The sequence below is a fragment of the Rhipicephalus microplus genome, chromosome X (genome assembly GCF_043290135.1).
Source record: "Rhipicephalus microplus isolate Deutch F79 chromosome X, USDA_Rmic, whole genome shotgun sequence".
Lineage (NCBI taxonomy): Eukaryota > Metazoa > Arthropoda > Arachnida > Ixodida > Ixodidae > Rhipicephalus > Rhipicephalus microplus.
Window position 1 is genome coordinate 467,680,713 of NC_134710.1, and position 24,063 is coordinate 467,704,775.

The window sequence follows — 24,063 nt, forward strand, 5'->3', positions numbered from 1 at the left end:
GCTTAAACAGCGTTTTAGGAGGCTCTACCTTGTTGATGCAAAAAGTGTGCAACAGTGCTGCTATATAGTTATGGCTGCGTGTGTGCTACACAACATGTGCAACGATGAAAGGGACTTCCTTGAGGAACTTGCAACGCTTCCCCAAGAAGAAGATGTGGGCAATGATGAAAGTGAAGGAGATTTTGATTGCAGTCTGCCAGGCTACAGTCAGTCTCTGCGAGAGTTCATTGCAAAGGAACAGTGCTAGAAGTTCATCTTTGCTTCGCGATTTATTCAGTGTGCAAATGTTTTGCGAAGTGGGGTGCCGCGTCTAGAAGCAATGTTTTTTTTTAACAAATTAGATGGAGTAGACACTGCTAGTGTTATAAAAGTTTATTGCCCATATTATAACCCGTCCTTATTTGAGAGTACGTCGATCAACCGATCGAATCGCTGCATGCGCTCATCATGCCGCTTTGCCTTTGCCTCTTCCCATTTTTTTCTTTCCTCCAGTTGTTTCACTGCTGCCTCCTCTTGCTTAGCTCTCGAAGCTTGCATTTTTTCTAATGCCTCCAAGAGCGGCGTGACTTGGGACCTACTCTGGCGCTTCCTTTTTGGCGTTGTGCTGCTCCGAACTTTGGATGCTGTGTTGCACTCGACTGGGACTGCTGCATCTTGAGGTGCTTCAGTGATGCTGGTGCTGTTGAAAGTAATTGTACAGGTGCCATGTCATTTCCAGGCTACAGCACAAATTAAGTAATTTTTACTTACTCTGGACTTGCACTAGGCAGGATTGTTTTTCCAGGCTCCAAGAGCAGCCTTGGATTTACACTATGTTCTTTTTCCAAGACTTCTGCCAGCTCTCTGTAATAGACACTATGAGAATCACTGAAGATATGAAGACACAATCGTAACTTACTCTTCATATTCACAGTTCACACGGTGGTGACCTGAAGAATTGTTGTCTTTTTTTGACTTTTTATATGCTCTGTCCAGCGACTTCCATTTGTTTTCCACTTGTGTGGCAGTCACGTTGCACAAGAACTCCGTATTGATGGCCTCAGCCAACTTCTTCCACAGAAGCCTTCTTGTGCTAAACAAAAAAGCAAAGCACAGTTAGTAGGAAAGAAGGAAGCGACGTAACGTGACCCAAGTCTTGCAGTAGCACATGAACCTTTCCTTAGTACTTCATATGTGTAGCTTTCAGGGATAATTGCTAGGGATGTTCGATTATTCGAAAATTTTGGATAATGAATCAAACAGCACTGTATTCGGTTCCTAAGTCGAATCGAATTGCACATATTCTAAGTAACAAATATTCTTTTAATAATCGGCACTGGCGGGAGAACCCCAAAACAACGAAACAGCTACAAGTCATTCTTTCAATCCCTAATGTGACCTGTACGCAGCCCAAGCTTTTGCAAGACTACCTACACTATATTGATTGTCGAATGAATGCGCTTCTGAAAGCTCCATTCTTGCTCAATTTTTACTGCACTTTAGCTGTATCGCATTTATCAGCTCCTGTCTTCGTCTTGTAATAACCAAAGGTGGGAACTACGAGTGCTTGCAGCTTCACGACTAGCAACAGATACAAGTTTTGCGTTTGCGTAAATTGTTCTTGCAGATGTAAATTTCAACGCCCATTGTTATCCGCTTTTAGTGCGCAGGCCATGTTGTGATGACGGGTTGATCTGCTCCGTTACATATTTAGTTGTATCCGCAATGTTTGGTTGTAAATTGTTTTGTTTTTGTGTCCCAATTTTATTTAAAGTGAGGTGACAAAGTCTCACGTTGATAACGCTAGTCAATGCCGTAGTTGAACCTACAATTACAAAATGTTACGAATATTCTAGTTCCTGCTGCATACGAGATTACCTTAGTTTTCGTAATTGTGGTATTTTGAGTAGATTCAAACTGACTGTAATGGCCTTTGTCGAAAGTTTGTGACTATTTGTTTCAAATAAAATGTTCTGTTCTAAGGCTGTTTTGAAAATGGTCTACTTACTATTCAAACAGTATTCAATTACTATTTGTATTCTATTTGGTGCCATTACTATTTGACTCTTACTTGATTAGGTTCCGAAATTCACTATTCACACACTTCTGATAACTGCGAACGTTCTTTTTGTGCGGGAAGCATTATGTTGGAGAAGTTGAACATTGTGTAAATCACTCTTTTGGATCATAAAGCTTCACTAAGGAGACAGCCATATTCTAACCTGTCTTTGCATTGTAAAACATGCAGCTGCGCAACCTTGTTTGCTGACACGACGGCGCAGTCTAGGTTCAAAGATAGGGTAGCACGTGTCAAGAAGCATATCTCTTTTAACAATGAGCTGCACCATCTTGAAAAGTGGCAGTGCGAGAGAAATGCGGACAGACAGTGAAGACACAAGGACTGCAGGGCGAGACTTGCTAGAGATGTGCCTCAGAATAACAACATGCAATTCCCTCTAGTGCAAATTCTCAAGGCAGCACTACACTTGCAACATGGCTTGAGCTTGGAGGTGCTGCACCTTTTCGGCAAGACAGCGGTTGTGCAATGCCCAACACAAAAGCACCGTCGCTGTTTTTGAAGATCACTTGACTTAATGAAACATTACGAATGCCTTCGTTGTGTATATATGTGCGTGACTATACATACTGTTTGTGTGTATATGTAAACGTATATGTCACAGTCAGGCGCATAGCCAAAATTTTTTTTCAGTGGGGGGGGGCAGTAAAATGTAAATTGCTGGCAGTAAAATGTAGGCAACAATAACCATCGCCATTGTGAACTTCATGCGCCCTTATCTTGTTGGTGCTTGCCTAGAGTGAAACGGAATAATAAAAAGCTGCAAATAATTTTGGACATAGGATGACATACCGAAGTGCCCTGGTTTTTCCCACCAAGTCCTTCATTTCCGAGTATTTGGCGATGAAGAACCTTGTTTTTCGGGCGCTCCAAAGCTCTTCCACATCTTCAGCCGACGCGGCTGCTGCTGGAAATGCGGCTAAAGCCCCATCGCTGTCAACGTCGCCGTCGCAGGCAGGAGAAGGCGTCGGCGGTTGTGCCGGAGGGGGGTCATTTTCACGATTCCCTGCCATGAACCGCAACGTAACGCGCTTGCCGTCTGCAAGGGCGAAAACCAAGATTAAAAATACCGACATAGCATAAGCAATGCTACGAGGCTGTTTGCTGACCGACTACGACTCCTGGCCGCTAACCACGTTTTTTGGCAATGCATGCAGCCTGACTTACCTGATGCCTCATAGACGTAACCGTTGGCGTCCGTCATAAATGACCCGTCGGGATTGTGAAGTGCCTTAACTTCCTTTTGAACGCCCTGAACAACTATTTGCAACGTCGTCTGCTCTGGCCTTGGGGGGACGCCCGCCATGCTGCACTACTCTGCACCTGCTTTGGAGTGCGTGCACGCCGGTACAGAACTCGTCAGGAACTAGGCTTACACCTAGACAAAACGAGGGAGCCAGTGCAGAGGGTGCGACAGAGGGCGCGCGCTGCTCCGGCAAAACGAGGACGAAGGTGCTGCACCCTTTGAACTGGTTCAGCCGGTGCAGCCAAAACGAAGAGACCAATTGTGTAGTGGTAGAGTGTGCTGTTCAAATAACACGAAACGTCTGTCATATCAGCGTGAGCAGACTCGCCTGCTCGACTACAGAGTGTGTGGTAGCTCGTCCGATTTTAATGATATTCATCAATAAAACAAATGCGAGAGGAAACTGACAGCAGTATCTAATATGTGAATAAAAAAAAAACGTAGTGTTTATGCTAGCTACCGCAGCTAAAATCTGTAGATTTTACCAAAAGAAGAGGAAAAAAAATTAGGGGCTCAAGCCGCGGCACTTGGTGCCAACTTTACTAGACAATCTTGTAATTGGCAGTAATTCCACACATAGCCTCAGAGATTGCACGCCAAGAAACCATAAAGTTAATATGCAAGAAACCTACCGGCTCATAACTTTGGATGTCATTTTTTACCAGTGGGGCAGAGTAATCACAACGTTAAAGTTTGTTTTTTTTTTCTCACAAATATCGTAACAAAAAAAAAAACGCAAAGCACTTGGATATTTTGACATAGGTATGACGTAAAGCTGTCTCTTGGTGCATTCTATTTGTCATTCACTGTGGTGTTCAAAGTGTACCACGGTGCACCTTGGTGCATTTCGAATGTAATTTTGTGGACTCTACGTGGAGCGGAGCTTGCGGCGTGCATGGCGCCGGCGGCTGCGGTTATACGGCAGTACAGCGAGGGACCCCGCTGGCCGGCGTGCGGTCCCCGCTTTCTGTCGGGCCCCGTTGCATGCAACTAATCAGTTACTGGGAAACGGGCTCAAAATGTGAGTAAGCCAAAAACCAGTGGTGCACACTCAACCTTTCGCACAACTTCGTTGCGATTCTCGTCGAGTATTTGGCGTGTTCTGCATTTGTTGTCGTTTATTTGCTCGTTGGGGTGGACCGCCAACTACTTATCGTAAGATCTGTGAAATGTATCATCCCCGCTGACCGCGTGGTGGTAGTTCGAGTATTAATTCATTTTTGATGTCGCACGGATGCCATATCTTGTTGTTTTGATTCGTCGTGTAGTCGGTGCTTCATCTGTAAACTAACACCTTGCATTTCCCGAATTGTTGCCGATTGTCTCTGGAGGATGTTGCATGTTCTGTTATGCTATGCAGCTCTGAACATGGTAACAGTGTAGTAGGATCTTCTAGTACACTGTCGACATGTGCTGCCAAAACTGTTTGGTGCGAGGAGAGCTGCCTCACCCTTGGCCTTGTGAAAAAAATTCACCCCAAACATGAAATGACCCAGTGTTTGCTATGGATCAGATGGCACAACGTATTATAAAGAGGCTTGGTAATGAGCTAGTAATCTTGAAATGCTGTATTACTGTAAGTGGTTTCGCTTTGGTCCTAAGTTAGCTAAAGAGTTGCAATAGTCACTACATGCAAGCAAAAATTATTGAAAGCCAGTAATTGAAAGAACCAGTGAAGAGAGATTATAAATTTAAAAAAAATATGTTGGTGAATTGATGAATTTAGGACAGCACAAATATCGTCGCAGTCGTAGTGTGCCCTCTTAATGGTTCCATTTTGGATACCAATGCAACTAAATGCACAAGGAGGTCAGCTGTAGCAGCTTCATGTTGCCTGTCAAATGCATTTTATTTGTTGGTCAAAAACTCTCACGGACCATTACTACCACCAGGGAAAGTAAAAGGAAAAACATCTATGTTGAGCATGTCCTTTGTTTGAGGTATGATTCAATGTTCACGAGCAGTAACATGAAAGTTGTTAGCCAAGAGCCCAGCTGCACCTGTCAATGACTTGGAGAGCTGCCAGAAACACCTAGAGCTTTCTAGCTGGTGAAATGAATTTCATGTGACGACAAATGTTTGGAAAACTTATTTTACCTGCTTTTTATACGGAAAAGCTGTTGAAAATGTCAGAATCAAAATTTTTAACCATATTCACCCTCTCTCCTGTTAAAGCAGCACGTTGAGCATACTGAACAGTTAACGAGGAGGACTATTCGCATCACGCCGTTTTTAGTTCCTGCTCACATTGAAGAATTCTGCTTGCATAACATCCACATGCTTTTATTCTGCTTGCATAACATCCACGTGCATAACATCCACAGGTATAACCTCTACCAATGGAGAGGTTTCCGTTGCGCTGTGAAAAAAAAAAAAAAGTTCTGAAAAAATCGTTTGGCAGTCCTTTTATAACTTCAAAAATAAAAGTATTTAAAAAAAAACACTGCAAATCAATAGCTGTAATGCGTGTATCAAAAGATAGTAACATTTCATTGTGGATGACATTAAAAATTATCTACTCAGCAAAAATTTCTATGCATCACTAGAGCACTTTAATTTAGGCAAGAGAGAAGTGTTGTTAGAGAAAATTAGCTAGCTAAATTTGTTATAAATAGAGCTCACATTCGAGGAGTGATACAAAGCCATCAGTGGTTGTACTAGAAGTGTTGTATTGATTAAAGTAATTCCACGTGAGGGCAATCTCTTGACAAAAAACTTTGAAGAGTGAATGAATGAGCAATTCAGATAAAGTTAAGATTCTTATGGCATATCATTATAGTTTGATATTGTCGCTAGGTGAAAATAACAGAATACAGGACGACGGTGCGACCAGAAAAAACGAGGTCTGTATTAACAGAGCAAAAGAGCAGCCGCTTCGACTTCTTCTTCCTCGGAGGAACCGTGGGTGCTGTCCACGCTCACCACTTCATCGTCCTCTGTCTTCTTTCCCGGCCTTTAGCCGTGACATTAGCCTCCCATTCAAGAAAGCATCGTCCCGATGCTTTATAATCAAAGCGGTTTGTACTCGTTGGAAACGCATGAGTTTCGGAGAAATAAGGCTTCATGCGTACCACGTGCTCAACTTCTGGAGCATACCTTCGACGCCTTGAAGAGTGTGCAGTATCAGGAACAACCTCATAATTAATGTCACTGAGACGTCGCAGAACTTTATAGGGATCGAAGTATCGTCTTAACAGTTTTTCTGAGAGGCCATGGCGCCGAATAGGTGTCCATACCCAAACTTTCTCTCCTGGCTCATAGGAGACTGGTCGGTGACGAAGGTTGTACCGTCTTGAATCGTAGTCCTGCTGGCGACTAATACGTAGGCGTGCAAGTTGTGGGGCTTCTTCGGCCAGCTGAGTGATATAATCAGCATCCGTTTCAGTGTTTTCGCACTCGTGCGGCAGCATAGCATCCAGCATAGTGGTGACTTCACGACCATGAAGAAGGCAGAATGGCGTTGTTCTTGTTGTTTCTTGATGAGCCGTGTTATAGGCAAACGTGACATACGGCAAGATCTCGTCCCAGTTTTTATGCTCCACATCGACGTACATGCAGAGCATATTGGCTAGTGTCTTGTTGAGATGCTCCGTAAAACCATTTGCTTGCGAATGATACGCCGTTGTTCGCCGGTGGGATGTGCCACTAAGTCTTAAAACTGTCTGTAATAGTTCGGCTGTGAATGCAGTTCCCCTGTCAGTTATTACCACTGATGGAACACCATGCCTCAGCACCACATTCTCTATGAAAAATCGGGCTGCTTCACTTGCCGTGCCTTTCTCCAAAGCCTTGGTTTTGGCGTAACGAGTGAGGTAGTCGGTGGCTACTATAATCCATCTGCGACCTGGTGATGATGTTGGAAATGGGCCCGAAAGATCCATTCCGACTTGAGCGAATGGAGTAACAGGCACGTCAATAATATGGAGGAGGCCTGCTAGTTTGACGGGTGGAACTTTTCTGCACTGGCAATCAAGGCACGTCCGAACATAGTGTTGAACGGTCACCGTCAGTCTTGGCCAGTAGTATTTTTTACTCACTCTGCACAACGTATGCGTGTAACCCAGGTGGCCGGATGTTGATTCATCGTGGCACGCCTGTAATACTTCGCTCCTTAGAGATGTTGGGATGACGAGTAAGTAGTCGTTTCCGTGTGGCGTGAAGTTCATCTTATACAGGTCGTCGTTGCGCAAGCAAAATAACGAAAGCCCTCTCACAAACAGTCTAGGTACTGCTGAAGTGCGACCCTCTAAAAAACGTATTATGGGTTCTAGTTCGGGGTCGTCTCGTTGCAGCTGTGCGACAGTTGCCGTGTTTACAACTCCGACAAAGGCTGTATCGTCATCTTCTGCCGTCGCAGCTTCGTATGGCGCACGAGAAAGGCAATCAGCGTCTGAATGTCGCTTCCCCGATCTGTAGACCACCGTCATGTCAAATTCTTGAAGCTTCAGGCTCCAGCGCGCCAACCGTCCTAAAGGGTCTCTTAAATTCGTTAGCCAGCAGAGGGAGTGATGCTCGCTGACAACATTAAAAGGACGACCATACAGGTATGGGCGGAATTTTATAACCGCCCACACCACCGCAAGGCACTCTTTTTCCGTAGTGGAATAATTTTCTTCCGCACGTGAAAAAGTTCTGCTCGCGTAAGCAATTACTCGTTCGGCGCCATCCTGCCACTGCACGAGTACAGTTCCTAAGCCGACATTGCTAGCATCGGTGTGCACTGTTGTCGGTGCGTCATCATCAAAGTGTGCGAGGACTGGTGGCTTTTGAAGGCGTTGCCGCAGCTCTTCGAATGATTTTTGCTGCTCTTCATTCCATACGAATGCGACGTCTTCTCTGGTAAGGCGGGTCAACGGCGAGGCAATGCGCGAGAAGTTCTCAATGAAGCGTCGGTAGTAAGCACACAGTCCTAAAAACCGTCTGACCGCCTTTTTGTCAGTTGGCGCTGGAAAATTCGTAACGGCAGCTATTTTTTCAAGGTCAGGCCGCACACCTTCACTACTGACAAGATGCCCCAGGAACAGAAGCTCTTCGAAGCCGAAATGGCATTTTTCCGGCTTAAGTGTTAGTCCGGCGGAACGGATAGCTTGAAATACTGAGTGTAGTCGCCTGACGTGTTCGTCGAATGTGGCAGAAAATACGATGACGTCATCTAAATACACTAAGCACGTCTGCCACTTGAGGCCTGATAGTACGGTGTTCATTAGCCGCTGAAACGTTGCAGGTGCTGAGCACAAGCCAAATGGAAGTATTTTAAATTCAAAAAGGCCATCAGGTGTCACGAAAGCTGTTTTCTCCCGTCTCTTTCATCGACTTCTATCTGCCAATACCCACTCCTTAGATCTATCGATGAGCCCCGCCACGGTGGTCTAGTGGCTAAGGTACTCGGCTACTGACCAGCAGGGCGCGGGTTCGAATCCCGGCTGCATTTCCGATGGAGGCGGAAACGTTGTAGGCCCGTGTGCTCAGATTTGGGTGCACGTTAAAGAACCCCAGGTGGTCTAAATTTCCGGAGCCCTCCACTACGGCGTCTCTCATAATCATATAGTGGTTTTGGGACGTTAAACCCCACATATCAATCAATCAGATCTATCGATGAGATATAACGCACGTGCCGTAGTCGATCGAGTGAATCGTCGATACGTAGAAGTGGGTAGACGTCTTTTTTTGTCACCTGATTCAGCTTGCGGTAATCCACGCAGAAACGTAAGGTGCCGTCTTTTTTCTTCACTAATACAATCGGCGAAGCCCAAGGGCTTTTCGACGGCTGAATAACGTCGTCTTCAAGCATCTGTCGCACCTGCTTTTCGATGGCTTCACGTTCTCGCGGAGCTACCCGGTACGGGTTTTGCCTGATGGGTCTGGTCATGTCATCCGTTATAATTCGATATTTCATCAGCGGCGTTTGACGGACCCTGGAAATCGAGGAGAAACAATTTTCAAACTTGTTAATAAGCTGCATGATACTTTGCTTCTGCGCCGGCAGCAAACTTGGGCCAATATCAACAGATAGAGGTGCAGGGGTCAGATCAGTTGAATTATCTTTTTCAAGAGTTAGGCAGTCTCATCTCGGCGAGCTCTTCCACGTACGCGACTGCCATGCCCCTCATTAGATGTCGGCGTTCAGAGCTGAAGTTCGTAACAAGGACGTGCGTGTGTCCGCATTTTATGCTTACGACGCCTCTTGCGATAGATAAACCATGGCTGAATAGCAGTGTTGGAATTTGCTAGGCGATGTTTTCAGAATCGCACGACGTGTCACATGTCACAGCCACGAGTGCACTCGACCGCGGTAGGATGGTCATGTCGTCTTCGAAGAAGCGCAAAGGCTCACGTCGCTGGTCTGTACAGGGCACATCCGAAACTTAATCTGGGGTTGTCCAAAACGTAACCGATCTCTCAGGAATGTTGATAATGGCACCGTATTCACGCAAGAAGTCCATGCCCAAGATCAGGTCTTTGCAGCACTCCGGTAAAATTACGAAAGTAGCGACGAAATCTGAACTGCCGATATTAATTCGAGCTGTACATTTGCCCGTCGGCGTCACCAATTGACCCCCTGCGGTTCTTATGTTTGGGCCCGTCCATATTGTTCTTACTTTCTTTAGGCAGTCGGCGAGTTTACGGCTGATAATAGAAAAGTCCGCACCAGTATCTACCAGTGCTGTTATTGGGCGTCCGTCTATACAAATGTCTAGATTGGTGCTAATGATTTTCGTTGATGTCGGTGACGTCGTATCGTCCTTGGTATCGTGCGTCGTACGATCCGTGGTATCATTCGTTGTATCACGTGGTAGAAAAGATGTTGGGGGTGTGATAGCATCTCGACGGGCGGCAACCTTCCCCCCCAAAGGTCGCAGCTGTTAGTTTCCCCGACGAGGGCTAGGAGATCTCCCCCGGACCACCTCGGAGTAACTGCGCTGCGGCGGCGAGTTCGGTGCAAGTGAAGGAGAGCGGAGTCGACGATACGGCACTTCGGGTTGCTGTGCTTGCGGGCCTGTACTGCTGTCACGGCGGTTATCGAAATAGGCACGAGGGGAGGTTTGTAGAAAGTTATGATGTCTACGGTCAGGGTTCGGGCAATTACGGAAAATATGGCCGGCTTCTCCGCAATGAAAGCAAAGTGGTCGACGGTCGACGGTGTGCCACAAGTCCGTCTTACGGATGAATGGTCGACTGGTGGGCATACCTTGCGACCAAGATGCAGATGTCGGCGGAGTGTACATCGGCGCCGTTTGCATAGGCACGTTGGACTGTGGATACGGCTGCGGCGGATTGGGAGCTGGGGCCCACGGCTCGTTGTAAAGCCCTTGGCTCACGTCACGATAAGCCAGTGGTGACGAGTTGTACGACACTGGAGTGGGTCAACAGACAGCTGATGCGTAGCTTATAGACCGCTGGTCTGAGAGCGATTCGGGCAACGAAAATGCCTGGCGGAGTTCTCGCCGCACAACTTCTGCAACGCAAACCATGGTATTTTCTTGCGGAGTCACAAGGAGGTTTCGGATCTCCTCCCGAACGACCTCACGAATGAGTTCGCGCAGAGAACACTCACTACCGGCACTCAAAGCAGAGAGGCTGGGAGATGTTTTGCTTGGTTGGTCATGGTATCGGCGCCGTTGCTGCAGTGCTCGCTCGATTGTTGTAGCCTCTTTGACGAATTCCACTACGCTTGTTGGTGGGTTGCGTAGGAGACCGGCAAACAGCTCTTCCTTGACGCCCCTCATCAAATATCGAAGTTTTTTACTTTCAGGCATCTCGGGGTCGGCCCACTGAAATAGGCGGGCCATGTCTTCCGGAAACATGGCGATGCTCCAGTTTGGTTTCTGTATGCGTGCCTCGAAGAGCTGCAGAGCAGAATCACGACGGTCGGTGTTTGCGAATGTCCCGAGAATTTGCTGCCGAAATTCTTCCCACGAAGACAGCGTTGACTCGTGGTTCTCATATCACGTACGAGCGCTGTCTGCCAAAGCAAAGTAGATGCGCGATAGCTTTTGTTTAGTGGACCAGCGGTGTGCTTTGGCGACTCGCTCATACTGGGCTAACCAGTCCTCGACGTCTTCATAAACCGCACTGTGGAAGGTCTCAGGAATTAGAGGCTGATCAACAGTAAGCTGTGAAGGCCCTCCGGTAGCCATTTCTCCCGGTACGGTGTGTTGCTGGAGAAGTTCGAGCGGGATCGCCTCGGGACTAAGGCCTCGCTGTCGGCGACTGTAGCGGTGGACAGGAGTATCCACTGCAGGAACGGATTGCGGTGGTGGACTCGATGTGCTAGGGCGCGGAGGTGTCCCAAGCATCAGTTGGAGCATCAGCACCTCCACCAATGTCGCTAGGTGAAAATAACAGAATACAGGACGACGGTGCGACCAGAAAAAACGAGGTCTGTATTAACAGAGCAAAAGAGCAGCCGCTTCGACTTCTTCCTCGGAAGAACCGTGGGTGCTGTCCACGCTCATCACTTCATTGTCCTCTGTCTTCTTTCCCGGCCTTTAGCCGTGACAATATTGGTTGATATATTTTGAAATGTCCCGGCTGAAAGGGGCCATGACACAGTCACTCACCAAATTGCAGTTTTCAGTGAAATATAAAAGCATAGAGTCTATTGTGTCTGCAGATGTAAGAAAAATAGACTAAAAGATATTTCATTGCAAAATCGATCCTAGAAGTCGCCAGCTATGGGGAACTAGCGCTGGAGTTTCCCTGGTGGCCTGGCGGCCAAAGCGCGCTCTTATCAGCGGCTCCCGCAGGGAATAGTGGTGAACTGGTAGAGGCGGTGCGGGCGAGCAGCGTCGAAACAATACCAAAGGGTGCTGGTATTCAAGTGCGACAATATTTAGCAATGAGGGAGGACGTATCCCTGTGCGGTTTTCATTCTTTATCATATAAATAAGAAAGGGGCGGTGTTGCATCCAAGCGGTCAGACAAGTGAAGTGTTTTCTGCTCTCGCTCTTCAGTCTAGCTGTGTCGGACCGGTTTCTAAACTGAATTGCACCTGTCTGCCAGATTCATTCAATAATGAAGACAGCCACCAGTGGAAATCAAGACGAAAAAGCAGAATTTATATGGTGCTTTGCCAGAAATAAAACTAGCATATGATGTGATATACCCATGGAATATGTAAAAAAAGTTTCGTCTGATCACCACAACCAAACTCCATCTGATGCCCCCACGTCAAGTGAGTGATACGACAAAGTAGTCTACATAATTTGCGAACAGTGGATTGTCCACAAGATTTATGTGGGGGTACGTTCGCCTAAGCTACTGAACTACTATAAAAGATACACTCGCGATGAATACTCAGTGCTAAGATGCCTCTGTTACACTAAGTTTGTCCTATGGATGGTAAAACTTTATTTCGTCAGAAAGCAACTGCGGATGATTCTGTGTTGCCTTGCCACGGTGGTCTAGTGGCTAAGGTACTTGGCTGCTGACCCGCACGTCGCGAGATCAAATCCCGGCTGTGGTGGCTGCATTTCGGATGGAGGCGGAAATGTTGTAGGCCCGTGTACTCAGATTTGGGTTCACGTTAAACGTTAAAGAACCCCAGGTGGTCAAAATTTCCGGAGCCCTCCTCTACGGCTTCTCTCATAATCATATAGTGGTTTTGGGACGTTAAACCCCACGGATCAATCATTCAATCAATCAATGATTCCGTGTTAGATGGCCATCAACCCAAGGTTGGCGGCGACCTGTGTGGCCCCCTCCATGACCCTTAACTGTACGACTGGGTCTGAGCTGGTCAACACGGCCTCCCAGGGCTCAAGAGAGGGATCACGCATAATATCCACAGGCGGCGGCACTATGCTACATTCCCAAAGTATGTGATCATATGTTGCCACAGCCTGACACCATTTGCATTGCGGCTTAATCTCCTCTGGGTACATTTTGTTCAACACGTAAGGGTTGGGAAAAAATCGCGTCTGCAGTTTTCTCCAGACGCATTCCTGCGCCTTAGTCAACCGCTTGTGCGGGGGCGGGTAAAACCTCCGCTCTAGTTTATAACGATTCGTTATGTCATGAAGGGACACCAGCCCATCTCTCGCGGACCTCCCCGGAACTGGTGGCTCACCTACCCGGCTGACGAAACCTCGAGCATTCAGGTGAGCCGCCTCGTTCCCAGGGTTCCCAGAGTGTGCTGGTACCCAGACTATTTCTATTTCTCTAATTTCTCGTCCCGTGGCCCCATGCAGAAGTTGTGCGGCGGTCGCCGATATTCTGCCCTTCGCCAGATTTCGGATGGCTGTCTTTGAATCACTGAGAATCAAATCCGACTGCGAATTAGTTATAGCTAGCGCTGTTGCCGCTTCCTCAGCAGTTTCCGAGGAGCGGGTTTTGACCGACCTAGAGGCGACCAAGCGTCCCCGCCTGTCCACCACCACAATCACAAAAGCGTCTTTGTCCTTATATTCCGCAACATCTGTATAGACTGTCGCTTTGTACTCGCCGTACTCAACGTGTAAAGCTCTGGCTCTTGCCTGCCTGCGCTGCGTATGGTGAATCGGATGCATATTTTTGGGCAAAGGTTTTATGTACAGGGCCTTATGTAACTCTCTCCGCCCCTGAATTTTAGTGTCCCCAGTAGGAGCCTCTGCTCCAATGCCAATCCTTTCCAATATGATCCTGCCCGCTTTGGTTGTCGAAAGCTTAGCGTGCTGCACGACCAAATGCGCCTCCCATAATTCATCCAGGGTGTTGTGTACCCCTAGTTTGAACAGCCTTTTTGTAGGTGCGTTGTTAGGCAATCCAAGCGCTGCCTTGTAAGCTTGCCGGATCATAGCCTCGACCTTACCTTTTTCTGCAGCATTCAACTTCATATAAGGTGTCGCATAAGTAATCCTGCTGAGCACAAACGCCTGTACCAGCTTACAGAGTTCTTTTTCTTTAACCCCACTCTTACGGTTAGTGATTCTCCTGATTAGCCTGACAGTAGCATTGACCGTGGTCTTAAGTTTTTCAAGGGCCACCCTATTCTTCCTGTTAGTTTGCAGATATAGGCCAAAAATTCTAATCGTTTGAGCTTCAGATACCGGCCTACCCCCTATGTTTTCCTCTAACGGCGGTGGCGGAATATAGTGTCTTGCATGTAGCCCTCTGGATTTGTTCTGAACCTCAAAGAGCTCGGACTTGGGCTGAGAGCATGAAAGTCCCGCCTCCCCTGCCAACTCTTCGACAATATTAACTGCCTGTTGTAGTGTTTCTTCCAGATGCGCGTCACTTTCCCTGGTTACCCATAGAGTAATATCATCTGCATAAAATGTGTGTTTGAGTCCCGGTATCTCCTCCAGCCTTGGCGGTATTTTAATTTAGGCGATGTTAAACAGGAACGGCAACAAAACTGAACCCTGGGGCGTGCCTTTGCCTCCCAACGCGAATGAGTCCGATTTGATATCTCCTATTGAAATTTCTGCGGTTCGGCCCTCCAAGAATGGTCTGATGTAGCGAAATGTCCTGACCCCTGGGCCAATTTCCGATAGGTTATTCAATATTGCCTCATGCGAAACATTGTCGAAAGCTTTATTCAGGTCAAGCCCCAATACAGCTTTGGTGCCCGTGCCATGCCCGGGATCGACTACATCATGTTTTAACTGTATCATGACATCCTGTGTGGACAAATTGGCCCTGAAATCTATCATAGTTGGGGGAAAGATGGCCTTGTCCTCTGCATAATTCTGAAGCCTGTTGAGAACCACGTGCTCCATCAATTTGCCCACGCATGATGTCAGCGATATGGAGCGCAGGTTTTCCAAGCAGAGTTTCTTGCCTGGCTTCGGAATAAACATAATCTTAGCATGCTTTTATTGGGTTGGGATCTCCCCGGCCACCCAATACTCATTTATCAAGTCAGTGATTGCCCTGACCGATTACGCAGCTGCCCCATGGCAAACTCCACCTCCACAATTGTGAACTCTTCATCTAGTTCTGAGTTTTCCACCCCCGAGTAATGTGGTAAGCAACCGTCTATTCCATCAGTTATGTACCGATTCCGGAATTCCTGTATAAACTCCCCAATTGTGCCTTCATATTGATGCATTAACTGAGTAATTTGTCCCCGTTGTGCCGATTTTGTTGCTGCCGCATCCAAAAGATGCCTTAACAGCTGCCATGTCTTTTTGCATCCAAACTGTCTATTCATGCGATCGCAAATCTGGCCCCGCTGCTTGGCTTGCAACTCCATTGTATAATTTTCAAATTTACGTTCTAACTTGGCAGTCCTTCTGCGAAGGACGCCATTATGTTTTTGCTTCTTCCAACTTCTCGAGAGACTCGCGTGCACTTCCCACATGTGTAATAGTCTCGAGTCAGCGGTAAACTCCTCCTGCTCGACGGGCACTTCTACCGTGGTATTGTTTACATCCTCCTTGAGCGCCTCTACCCACGCATCCAGGTCATTAATTTTCCCGTTCACAGTGTCTGCTCTGTTTTTCCTAAATCTGTCCCAATCTGTAATTCTATGCCCTCTCACTTTGTCTTTATGGTTCGCAGCGCTAAACGCCGTCGAAAGGATATAGTGATCACTTCCTAGGGCTTGTCTCGTGTTAATCTACTTTGCATTACTGATGCCTCTAAAAAACGTAAGGTCTGGAGAGGTATCCATGCTTATGCTGTTGCCTATCCTCGTATGATCTTGTGGATTGTTTAACAGCGTTCATCGCAGATCCCGGGAAACTTGCCAAAGCCGATTGCCCTTTGGGCTGGCTCGAATATAACCCACTCCGGGTGAGGCGCATTGAAATCTCCTACCACTATAAGCGGAGCGCGAGCTGCTAACCGTTGAGTTTGAATCAGGAGTTGTGGCAAGCCCAATCCTTTATCTTTTGGAGAACTATACACATTAAGTGAAAACAGACTCTTCTCATACTTTCGTTTAGGCAAAATCTCTAGCAGGACATAGTCTTCCCTGCTGCTATCTACGAAATGCTGAATGGCAGTGATGTTGCGATGGACTAGCACGGCTGTGAAAACGCGTGATACGCCCCTTGAGTCAATTCCTGGCGCTGTAAATGCCTTAAATCCAGGTAATTTTACGGAACCACTAGCCTCTTGTAAGGCTATTATGTCTGGTTTACTGTCCAGATTTTGTACGTGCAACTGCAGGTTACCCCGCTTGTGACGAAAGCCCCTGCAGTTCCACTGCCAAACCTCAATTTGCTGGCGAGGCACCATGATGAGGCACCAGGTTGACTAATGGCACTTGGCCAACCACGGGAGGCAGTCTTGCCTCCAATAGAGTATGAAGCTGCTAAAACATGCCCATGATCTGGGTTTGGGAATCCCTAAATTCAGTGGAGAGCATGCCGAGACGCTCCTCTATTGTGTCTAATCTCGCTTCGATCTTTTCGACTCGAGCCTCCAATCTACCCTGTCTTTTACCTTGTTTGCCTACTTTATCCACAAGTGTTGTTACATCCGACTTAAGACTAATGACCTTAAAAACAGGCTGTGGCATGTCTACTGGTGACGTTTCGGCTAATCGTTTTGCGTTAACTACCTCATCCCCCGGCAGTGGTCTCTTCACTGTCCCCCGATTCTCCACTTCCATAGCTGCACTCTCCCGTACGCGAGCAGACGCCTCTTGCGTCGCTTTCTGTAGGCCTTGCACTGCTGGTGCCTGTGTCCCCTGCCGTTGGTCGTTTCTAAGTGCGCGTTCCATCTCTGAAATTCTGTTTTTAATTCTTCTAATCAAATCTCCCTGTCGCTGAACCAGCTCTAGTAACTCCCTCTCTCGAGCGGTTTCGTTCTGGGAGGCCGTGCCTGACAAGCTCACCTTTGTGTTGGTGTCGCGTGCGTAGCTGTTGGGACTGGATACTCGTCCACCATCTTGGCCACCCCCGCACCCTGGCAATGACCGGAAGGAACTTGACCGGTCCCTGCTTTTGCTTGTGCCTTCTTTAGCCCTCGGTGACCGCTCCATGACCCTCGAGGACCGCTCATCATTGCCAGCTTCGCTCTCTCTTTCGATGCTCTGCTGCCGGCCTGTCGGTGGCTTGCGAGCCAGGCAAATTCCGGCTCCCTGTGTGATGCGCACCATGGCACACAATACAGTCCGGCGTGCACGTAGGTGGCTCTCCTTCTGGCGGGGCAGGATGGTCCTTCCCGCAACGGTGACATAGGTTACTCTTCGGACGATAGCAAACGTCCGCTCGATGTCCAACTCATCTGCAGTTGTAGCAGGTCTCGACTAAATTTCTATACGGGATCACAGCGTACAGACAGTTCCAGTAAGTAATCTGCTGGGGTATGCGTTTTCTCCCGAACGTAATCTGAATCGCCTTTGACTTTCCCAGAGGTCTCGCGTCCAGAATGTCTATGCCTTCATTCTTCTTCAGGAATCCCGCCCGAACTTCTTCCACTGGGCATCCATCATAAGCATTGTAAATCACTCCACACACGGAGTTCTCCAACGGGGCCATGAACGCCGAAACTGGCAGGTCACGATCACCCAGCTTGAGCGTCTTCACAGTCGCATATGCCCCACTGCGATTTATGCACGGTGTGCTCACCGTCAACGTGTTGTTTGTGCCATTAACCCGCACAATGTCTTCTTCCGCGGCAATCGCACTCGTTATACGCGCTGCTGCTCTCAGTGCACATCCGAGTTCTCTCGCTGTCACAACACTCAAGTCCCAGTTCTGGGGCCTATACACAACCTTGAAATCCGTGGCTGGCAACTTGAGAAACGGTCCGCGTTTCTTTCACACCGGCGCTTTCCCCCGCTTGACTTGCTGCGCTCCGTGCGTCTTGCGCCTGTCGCTGCCGGCCTGCGTCTCGCAAGGCTTACTCTTGGTGTTGTCGCCATGCTGAGTCTTCTTAAATCGGTCCTGTGCCTTCAGCACTGGAGCCCACTCTCCCGCTTCAAAATCTTTGGGCGTTATAGTCTCCCCTTCGACGTAGTATTCCATCTTCAGCCCAACAAGGCCCACGGTCACCAGGCGCAAGCCAGACGCCCGGCAACGCGGCCCAGGCTTGGCCTTGGAGATAGGCCTAGCCTTGCCACCGCGGGGTTGATAGGAAAATCTCGGAAACTCCGAAAACAGGGACAAACTTGCCTAAACGAGGGGTGTTCGTAGGTACAGGGCAACCTCCTGCAGATGAGCCCACTGACAGCAAGTCCAGAACAAAGCGCGTCCGCCAATAATCGGTCACCGGGCCGGAGCTCATGTGAAACACGTCCGCACAGCGTCTTACTTCAGCCGCGTCTCCCCAAGTTTGTCCTAAAGACCGGGTTCTTGTTACGAAACAGCAGCAGAATACTCGAAGCTTAGCTTTCTGAAGTCAGCCGATGCGGTGAGGTTCTTTCTCATTGGCTGCCTTGGGTAAGTAACATTGGAATTTATGCCTTGCTAGAGAAGGATCAAATTTTTTAAATTTTTACTCATCGTTTATTTTTCCTTACACATGGCTTTAGTTTGTCCGCTTGCCTCTGGCTGCTTAAAATAAACGTGTCTGTTCAATATCGATTGCTAGGCTTTCATGTGCCAAACAAGATATGATTTTGAGGCACGCTGTGTAGCATGGTTGTCAAAATTAATTGTGACTGCTTGTAGTACTTTAATGAGCTCATATATATTGGGTCATGGTTCTTTGCATTTAAACCCCATCTAAGTGCAGCCGCCGTGGTCAGAAATCTATTCCGCGCTGTCAAGCATAGGAACGCAACACCACCCGGGCTATGCTGTCGCGGTGGTTTGCTTGATCGTCCACGTGCATGCATGCCGCGGACAGAGTGTACATATGGCGCCAGAAAAAAAAAAATTGATGCCGCAGCTACTACTTGTTTTTTTTGTTTCTTTACTACTGAAGTGGGGAGTGTGGTAATGTCACCGCACAGTCTTATCAATAAGGGCATATCAGCCGACACTAGCTTAGCATGAAACTCAGCACGCAGCCAGAAAGGATGACAAGAAAGTTGCCATCACTGCAAAGTACTGTCCCCTCGATGCCACATGCATAGACGCAGTTTGCTCTGCACAGTTTATGTGACAGTAGCCTTCGAACAAAGTTTTTTTTGTTAATGAAGCACAGTGTAGTATTACAGGCGCTATGGCTTTTCCAGCTGTCTGTTGTAAAATGAAGTGCTGAAGCGGCACACCGGCGTGCTCTTGCTGCGGTACACTGTGGCCAGTCGTCTGAACGCGAGCAGCTGAGTTGTGTCGCGACTCTCCGCCAGGTGCTCTTTTTCGGTGCACCACTTATCCAGCGCTGGTCTCCCATAAACCCTGCTCACTGCCGGAGGCTGATGTTTTGCCGTGGTGTGTGTGATGTCATGTGTGTCATCATCTACTTAAATTTCAGCCGCTGTAAAGATTGAATTTCCTATGCCAAACTGAAGAAAGCTCCAACAGCTCCATTGCTCGTGCAGGCCAATCAAACTATATCATTGACCAGAATACGAGCTCTTGTAATGACACTGCTGGCGAGTGTGCCACTGTTGTCAGGCTCTTGGCCTGCTCACGTGTTTATGAGAACATTTGTTATAAATTAGGTTTTCGACTGAATGCGCTGAAATTTTGCCAGGTTGTTTGTGAACACCCATAGATTAACGTACATGACGCAGATTGTGAGGGAAAATTCAGTGTCATGGCCTCTTTAAGGGCTTATAGATGAGTTTAAATACAGCTTTCATGTGCGGCGTATCTAAGATGGCTTTATTTTGCACGGTAAGTAGGTAACATTTGTGTTTGTGCTTGGTTCTTCGTGAAGAGGATTTTCCTCTACAGTATGCTGACCAGTTGCAAAGTGGCTTTTTACTGCTAGAAATCACTACAGTAAGGAAGAAGTATGCCTTTCTGGTTGTGTCAAATGCAACAAAGTCTGCACTATCTCGGTATTGCAAATGAAAAATATGAGCTTGTTTTTTGCAAAGGCCAAGGTGAGCAAAAGTTAGTGAGTTAATATTATCCTGCAATGAATTTTCTCGTGTAATTGAGAATTGAGTGAAAACCTGACTGACAGGCAAGAAATAAGGTAAAGCAAACACTTGCCAACATGTAGGCAGACTGGAATTTCTCACTTCAGAGCCCTTGTTTCTTTAGCAGGGGTTTTGGATAGCATGTCAACCTTATGTGCTCCTTTGTTTTGCCAGTTCTGGTGATGCTGCAGGTTACCCCTCGGATCAGCTTCCCTATGAATGACGCGCCGCGTCGGAGCAAAATCATCATAGCATCGGCTGGCATTGGCATCATTCTGCTTGGCGTACTCACCAGGCAAGTGGAGCATTGTCTGAATGAGTGACATACTCTGTGGATGCAACTATTTTATACATTGTCTCTACACATTCTTCCTCCTCTCTTGCACAACAAATAAAAACACAATGCTATGGTTTGTTAAGACCTAGGTCAATTGCTAACAGTGAGCCATACTCAGGAAAAAAATTCTCCGCGAAATAAAGACAGGCTGGAATGCATGGAGCAGGCACTCCCAAATAACAACAGGCAATCAGTTTCTGAAGGGAAAAGTAAATTGTCACTGGCTACTGCCAGTTCTAACATGAGGGGCAGAAACTTGAGGGATAACTATGAAACTAAAAAATTAACTAATGACACCTCAGCATGCGATGGAATGGAAAATAGAAGGCATTGATTGGATGACGGTAGAGGAGGTCAGAGAAGAAACAGAGGTACTGGGTCTTACTAAGGACATCAAGCGAAAAAAGCTGACGTGGTAATGTGCAGAACAGATGGTCAGTTTGAGTAATAAAGTGGATACCAGGGTTTGGGGAATGCAGTTGATAATGGCAGAGAGCTATACTGAGAAATGAAATCAGGTTCAAGGGGACCAAGTGGAATTGAACTCGCGCAAGACAGGGTAAATTGGAGATCGTTAGGTGAGACTTTCGTCCTGCTGTAGACGGAAGATAAGCTGACAAAAATAAAGGTAGTTTGTCACAGCATCGTGACGAACCAGACACTACGTTGGTTGCATTGCCTGCATCAATTGCCTGTGTGATGTCTGCACCTATATCAGTATGGCTTAGCAAAATGTCATGTTGTGACGAAACCTCTTGTCACTTTTTGTGCTTATTTCAGGTTTATTGGTTTAAAGTACCAATGACAGCCGAACTTGCATTTTTTATTTTTATGCATTACTAAATAGTAGCAGCTTTATGTCTGATAATCCTGAAGATTAATCATAAATTATCCAATGTATTGCATAACTGATGCCAGCCTCATTAATTATGACGAATTTTAACATCCTATTTCATAATGGTTTCCTAAAATCACAAGAAACTAGTGCCCCACAGTAGTGGATCCTTGAGACCTCATTTGCTCAATCTTTGGGGACATCGAAATTGCACTTCTTGAATCTGGGCCTTGTGTGTGGGAAAGAATGAGACGAAGTGGGTGCTGCGATTTGAGTTAGGGTGTGACGGTCCAGGCACCTTGGAAACTATGTGCGAGACACATTCGCTTGCCAACCACCCTCTTGACTGTGAAGAGTGTCCCCTCTAAAAAAAAATGGACATTTTTTGCTGCAATGCTTAATAAAAAGCTACTCGTGTAGCAGCCTGGCAACAGAGTGAGATGGTGCTTGGGACAGCAGCTCCGGTCTGGCAACACTTGTCTACATGCTTCACAAACTTGTCTGTGATGTTTACAACATTTGATTTACTTGTGCGATGTCCCTTGGGGTCACTGATCTGTGTCATACTAGGGCAAAGTGCTGCCAGCTAATGTGAAAAAGTCATGCTTACTGTAATACCAAATTATAATATCTGAAAGGCTATGTTTCCCACTAACAATTGCTCAAAAGTGCCTGTGTGTGCTGAACAATCAGGCAACACAAAAATTTTCAGGTTTGTAATTTTTGTGTGGGGGTTCTTTAAATGCTGTGTGTTCATGTGTTATTTTGCGTTCTGGATTGATAGAGGGTAGCATTTGCCTTTTCAGGTACATTAGGAGACGCTTTGGTGGCTTCAAAACGGCTGTTGTAAATGGAGGTAAGTGTGGCCCATTTTATTGTGTTCAGTGAATGATCACTGTGTGCCTTTCAGTGGCATATATTATGAGAGACTTCTGACCCCCCCGTTTGTGTTTAGGCTGGGGAACACACCCTGTGCAAGTCCCCCCCCCCCCCCCCCCCCCCCAAAGCTTTATCTTTCAAACATCATACTTGAATTCCTTGACAGCCCTTTCAGAGAGCATAAATGGTGTGCAAAAGTGAAAGCTGTTTTCCTTTCTGGAGGCACTCTAGAGCGAATGCTTTTTGATATGCTACAGAAGATGTGCCGCAGATGTTTCTTATGTTGGGCTTTGAAATGCAAAGCAACTTTGACCATCTACTATCTGTGCGGACAATTTAGTGAAACCCATTAAAATGTAGCATAAATTAAATTGCTCATTCTGTTTCTGCGTTTGTTATAGTACAAAAAACGCTTTGCGCTCGAATCTATTGACGACACGGCTGCAGCACCTATGTATACCCGCTAGTATTTCAAGGAAGAAGTAGTGAGCTCTGCCAGGATCATCTTCGCGATGCCGCTCTCTTCCTGTGAATTCGCATGGTCGTTTAGTGCCAAAGAAGACGTGGCTGCACGTTATAAAATCGGGGGGGGGGGGGGGGGGGGTGAACGCCTGAACTACATGGCTTTCCTGTGTGTTCATCTGGGCATTGGAGACATTTTAGAGTTGCCAGAGTTAATGAAAAACTTTAGCAGCATGTGCAGAAAGCACTCTCAAATTTCGGGATCCTCTGAATATGTCAAAAGCTAGGAAAATCTGTGACGCTTGTTGAATGCATGTTTCGATGTCCTCTGTGCTAATTACTCAAGTTGTACACAATACTGCTTATTCAAAACAGCAAAATTGTTTCTAGCCGAGGCTCTTGTGCCTGGAATCCATGGTAATTCAGGTGGCCATCGTAAACAGGTATGTGCAACAGAAATCGGGTAAATTTCACTATTAACCACTAGCCCGTTAGAAAGGAAGGCTGCAGTTAGTCCAGCAAACGGGTATCTACCATGAAAGTCTGCGTAGCTTATAAGAAAACTATCGTTGTCATATATGTGTATGGGCCTCAGAAATTAAGTAAATCTCGCTACACACAGTAGATTGTGTGTGCTGCGTTGTGTACAAGTTTTTATTATCCTGTAGCAAGTATTATATAGGGCAGACCAAGCGGTGTCTTAATGATAGACTATGTGAAAATGACTACAACGCAAGAAATAAGCTTTCAGCAGGAGGGTTTCTAGCAATGCATGGCAAAGGTTGTGGGTACTCCCCTGATCTGTATCGGCCGGTCTCGGAATCAACTGACATGTGAAATTAAAGAAGCCGAAGCTATAGCAAATGCGGGAAACTTGTGTGTGAGCTTGCCATCAATTGCACTGACAGATAAAGAAATGACGTTTCTTTGAATGAGGCCACGTGCAAGATGAGTTGTGTTTTTACGCATGTATAAGATGGAAGTAAAAGGCATGAAATAAGCAGTTGGAAGTTCAGCGCCTATGTTTCTTGACGTCTCTGTTGTCTTTCTCTTTTGCTTTTCATATGTGTCGAGTTAATACAAGCTAAATTCATGGATAATCAACTCACCTGAGCTACAACACTTTTGACACAAGCAACTTCCACTCTAAAGTATGGAGGCAACAGTGAGCCCAACAAATGGTGTTCACGTTACACACTCACACCATTGTCACATGAGTACTTTCTGGTTATGCAAGGTGGTTGCTATTCGCAATGCCCACAAACTCTAGGTGGTGCGCTGTGCGATTCAAGATGGCGCTTGCGTGAGGGTCAACCAGTTTGTTAGCACAGCAACAGAT

The 24,063-nt window shown here is 46.8% G+C and overlaps 2 protein-coding genes across 5 annotated transcripts in view; one reads left to right on the forward strand and one right to left on the reverse strand.

Annotated features, from left to right (window-relative positions):
* Positions 1 to 101: 101 nt before the first annotated feature.
* On the reverse strand, positions 102 to 3,559 carry LOC142776674 (uncharacterized). Of its 2 annotated transcripts, XR_012887716.1 has the most exons (3): positions 2,849 to 3,559; positions 751 to 1,072; positions 366 to 679 (listed from the first exon to the last, which is right to left on the reverse strand). XR_012887716.1 is itself a non-coding variant. In XM_075880752.1 (2 exons), the coding sequence occupies exons 1-2, from the start codon at positions 3,130 to 3,132 to the stop codon at positions 895 to 897; spliced, it is 462 nt and encodes a 153-aa protein (XP_075736867.1). In that variant the 5' UTR covers positions 3,133 to 3,559; the 3' UTR covers positions 102 to 894. The 2 variants fall into 2 exon arrangements, 1 of the variants encoding a protein (XP_075736867.1); XM_075880752.1 differs by having other exon boundaries at positions 102 to 1,072.
* Positions 3,560 to 4,159: 600 nt separating this feature from the next.
* Miga (mitoguardin) overlaps positions 4,160 to 24,063 on the forward strand; it is a 109,697-nt gene continuing 89,793 nt past the window's right edge. For 2 of the 3 annotated variants that reach the window (XM_075880756.1, XM_075880758.1), the window contains exons 1-3: positions 4,160 to 4,323; positions 20,386 to 20,506; positions 22,190 to 22,239. In XM_075880756.1, coding sequence (XP_075736871.1) covers positions 4,287 to 4,323; positions 20,386 to 20,506; positions 22,190 to 22,239 — 208 coding nt within the window. In that variant the 5' untranslated portion in view covers positions 4,160 to 4,286. Of the gene's footprint in view, positions 4,324 to 20,385; positions 20,507 to 21,873; positions 22,096 to 22,189; positions 22,240 to 24,063 lie in introns of those variants that run through there. The other variant, XM_075880757.1, reaches the window with a different exon arrangement.

What these genes read in the sequence shown, in the direction of transcription:
- LOC142776674 (XM_075880752.1), bottom strand. Translation starts at nt 3,132, where the DNA reads ATGTCGGTATTTTTAATCTTGGTTTTCGCCCTTGCAGACGGCAAGCGC. An exon ending in GGAAAAACCAGGGCACTTCG is followed by an intron (nt 1,073 to 2,848) that starts GTATGTCATCCT and finishes TTTTTTGTTTAG; the next exon opens with CACAAGAAGGCTTCTGTGGA.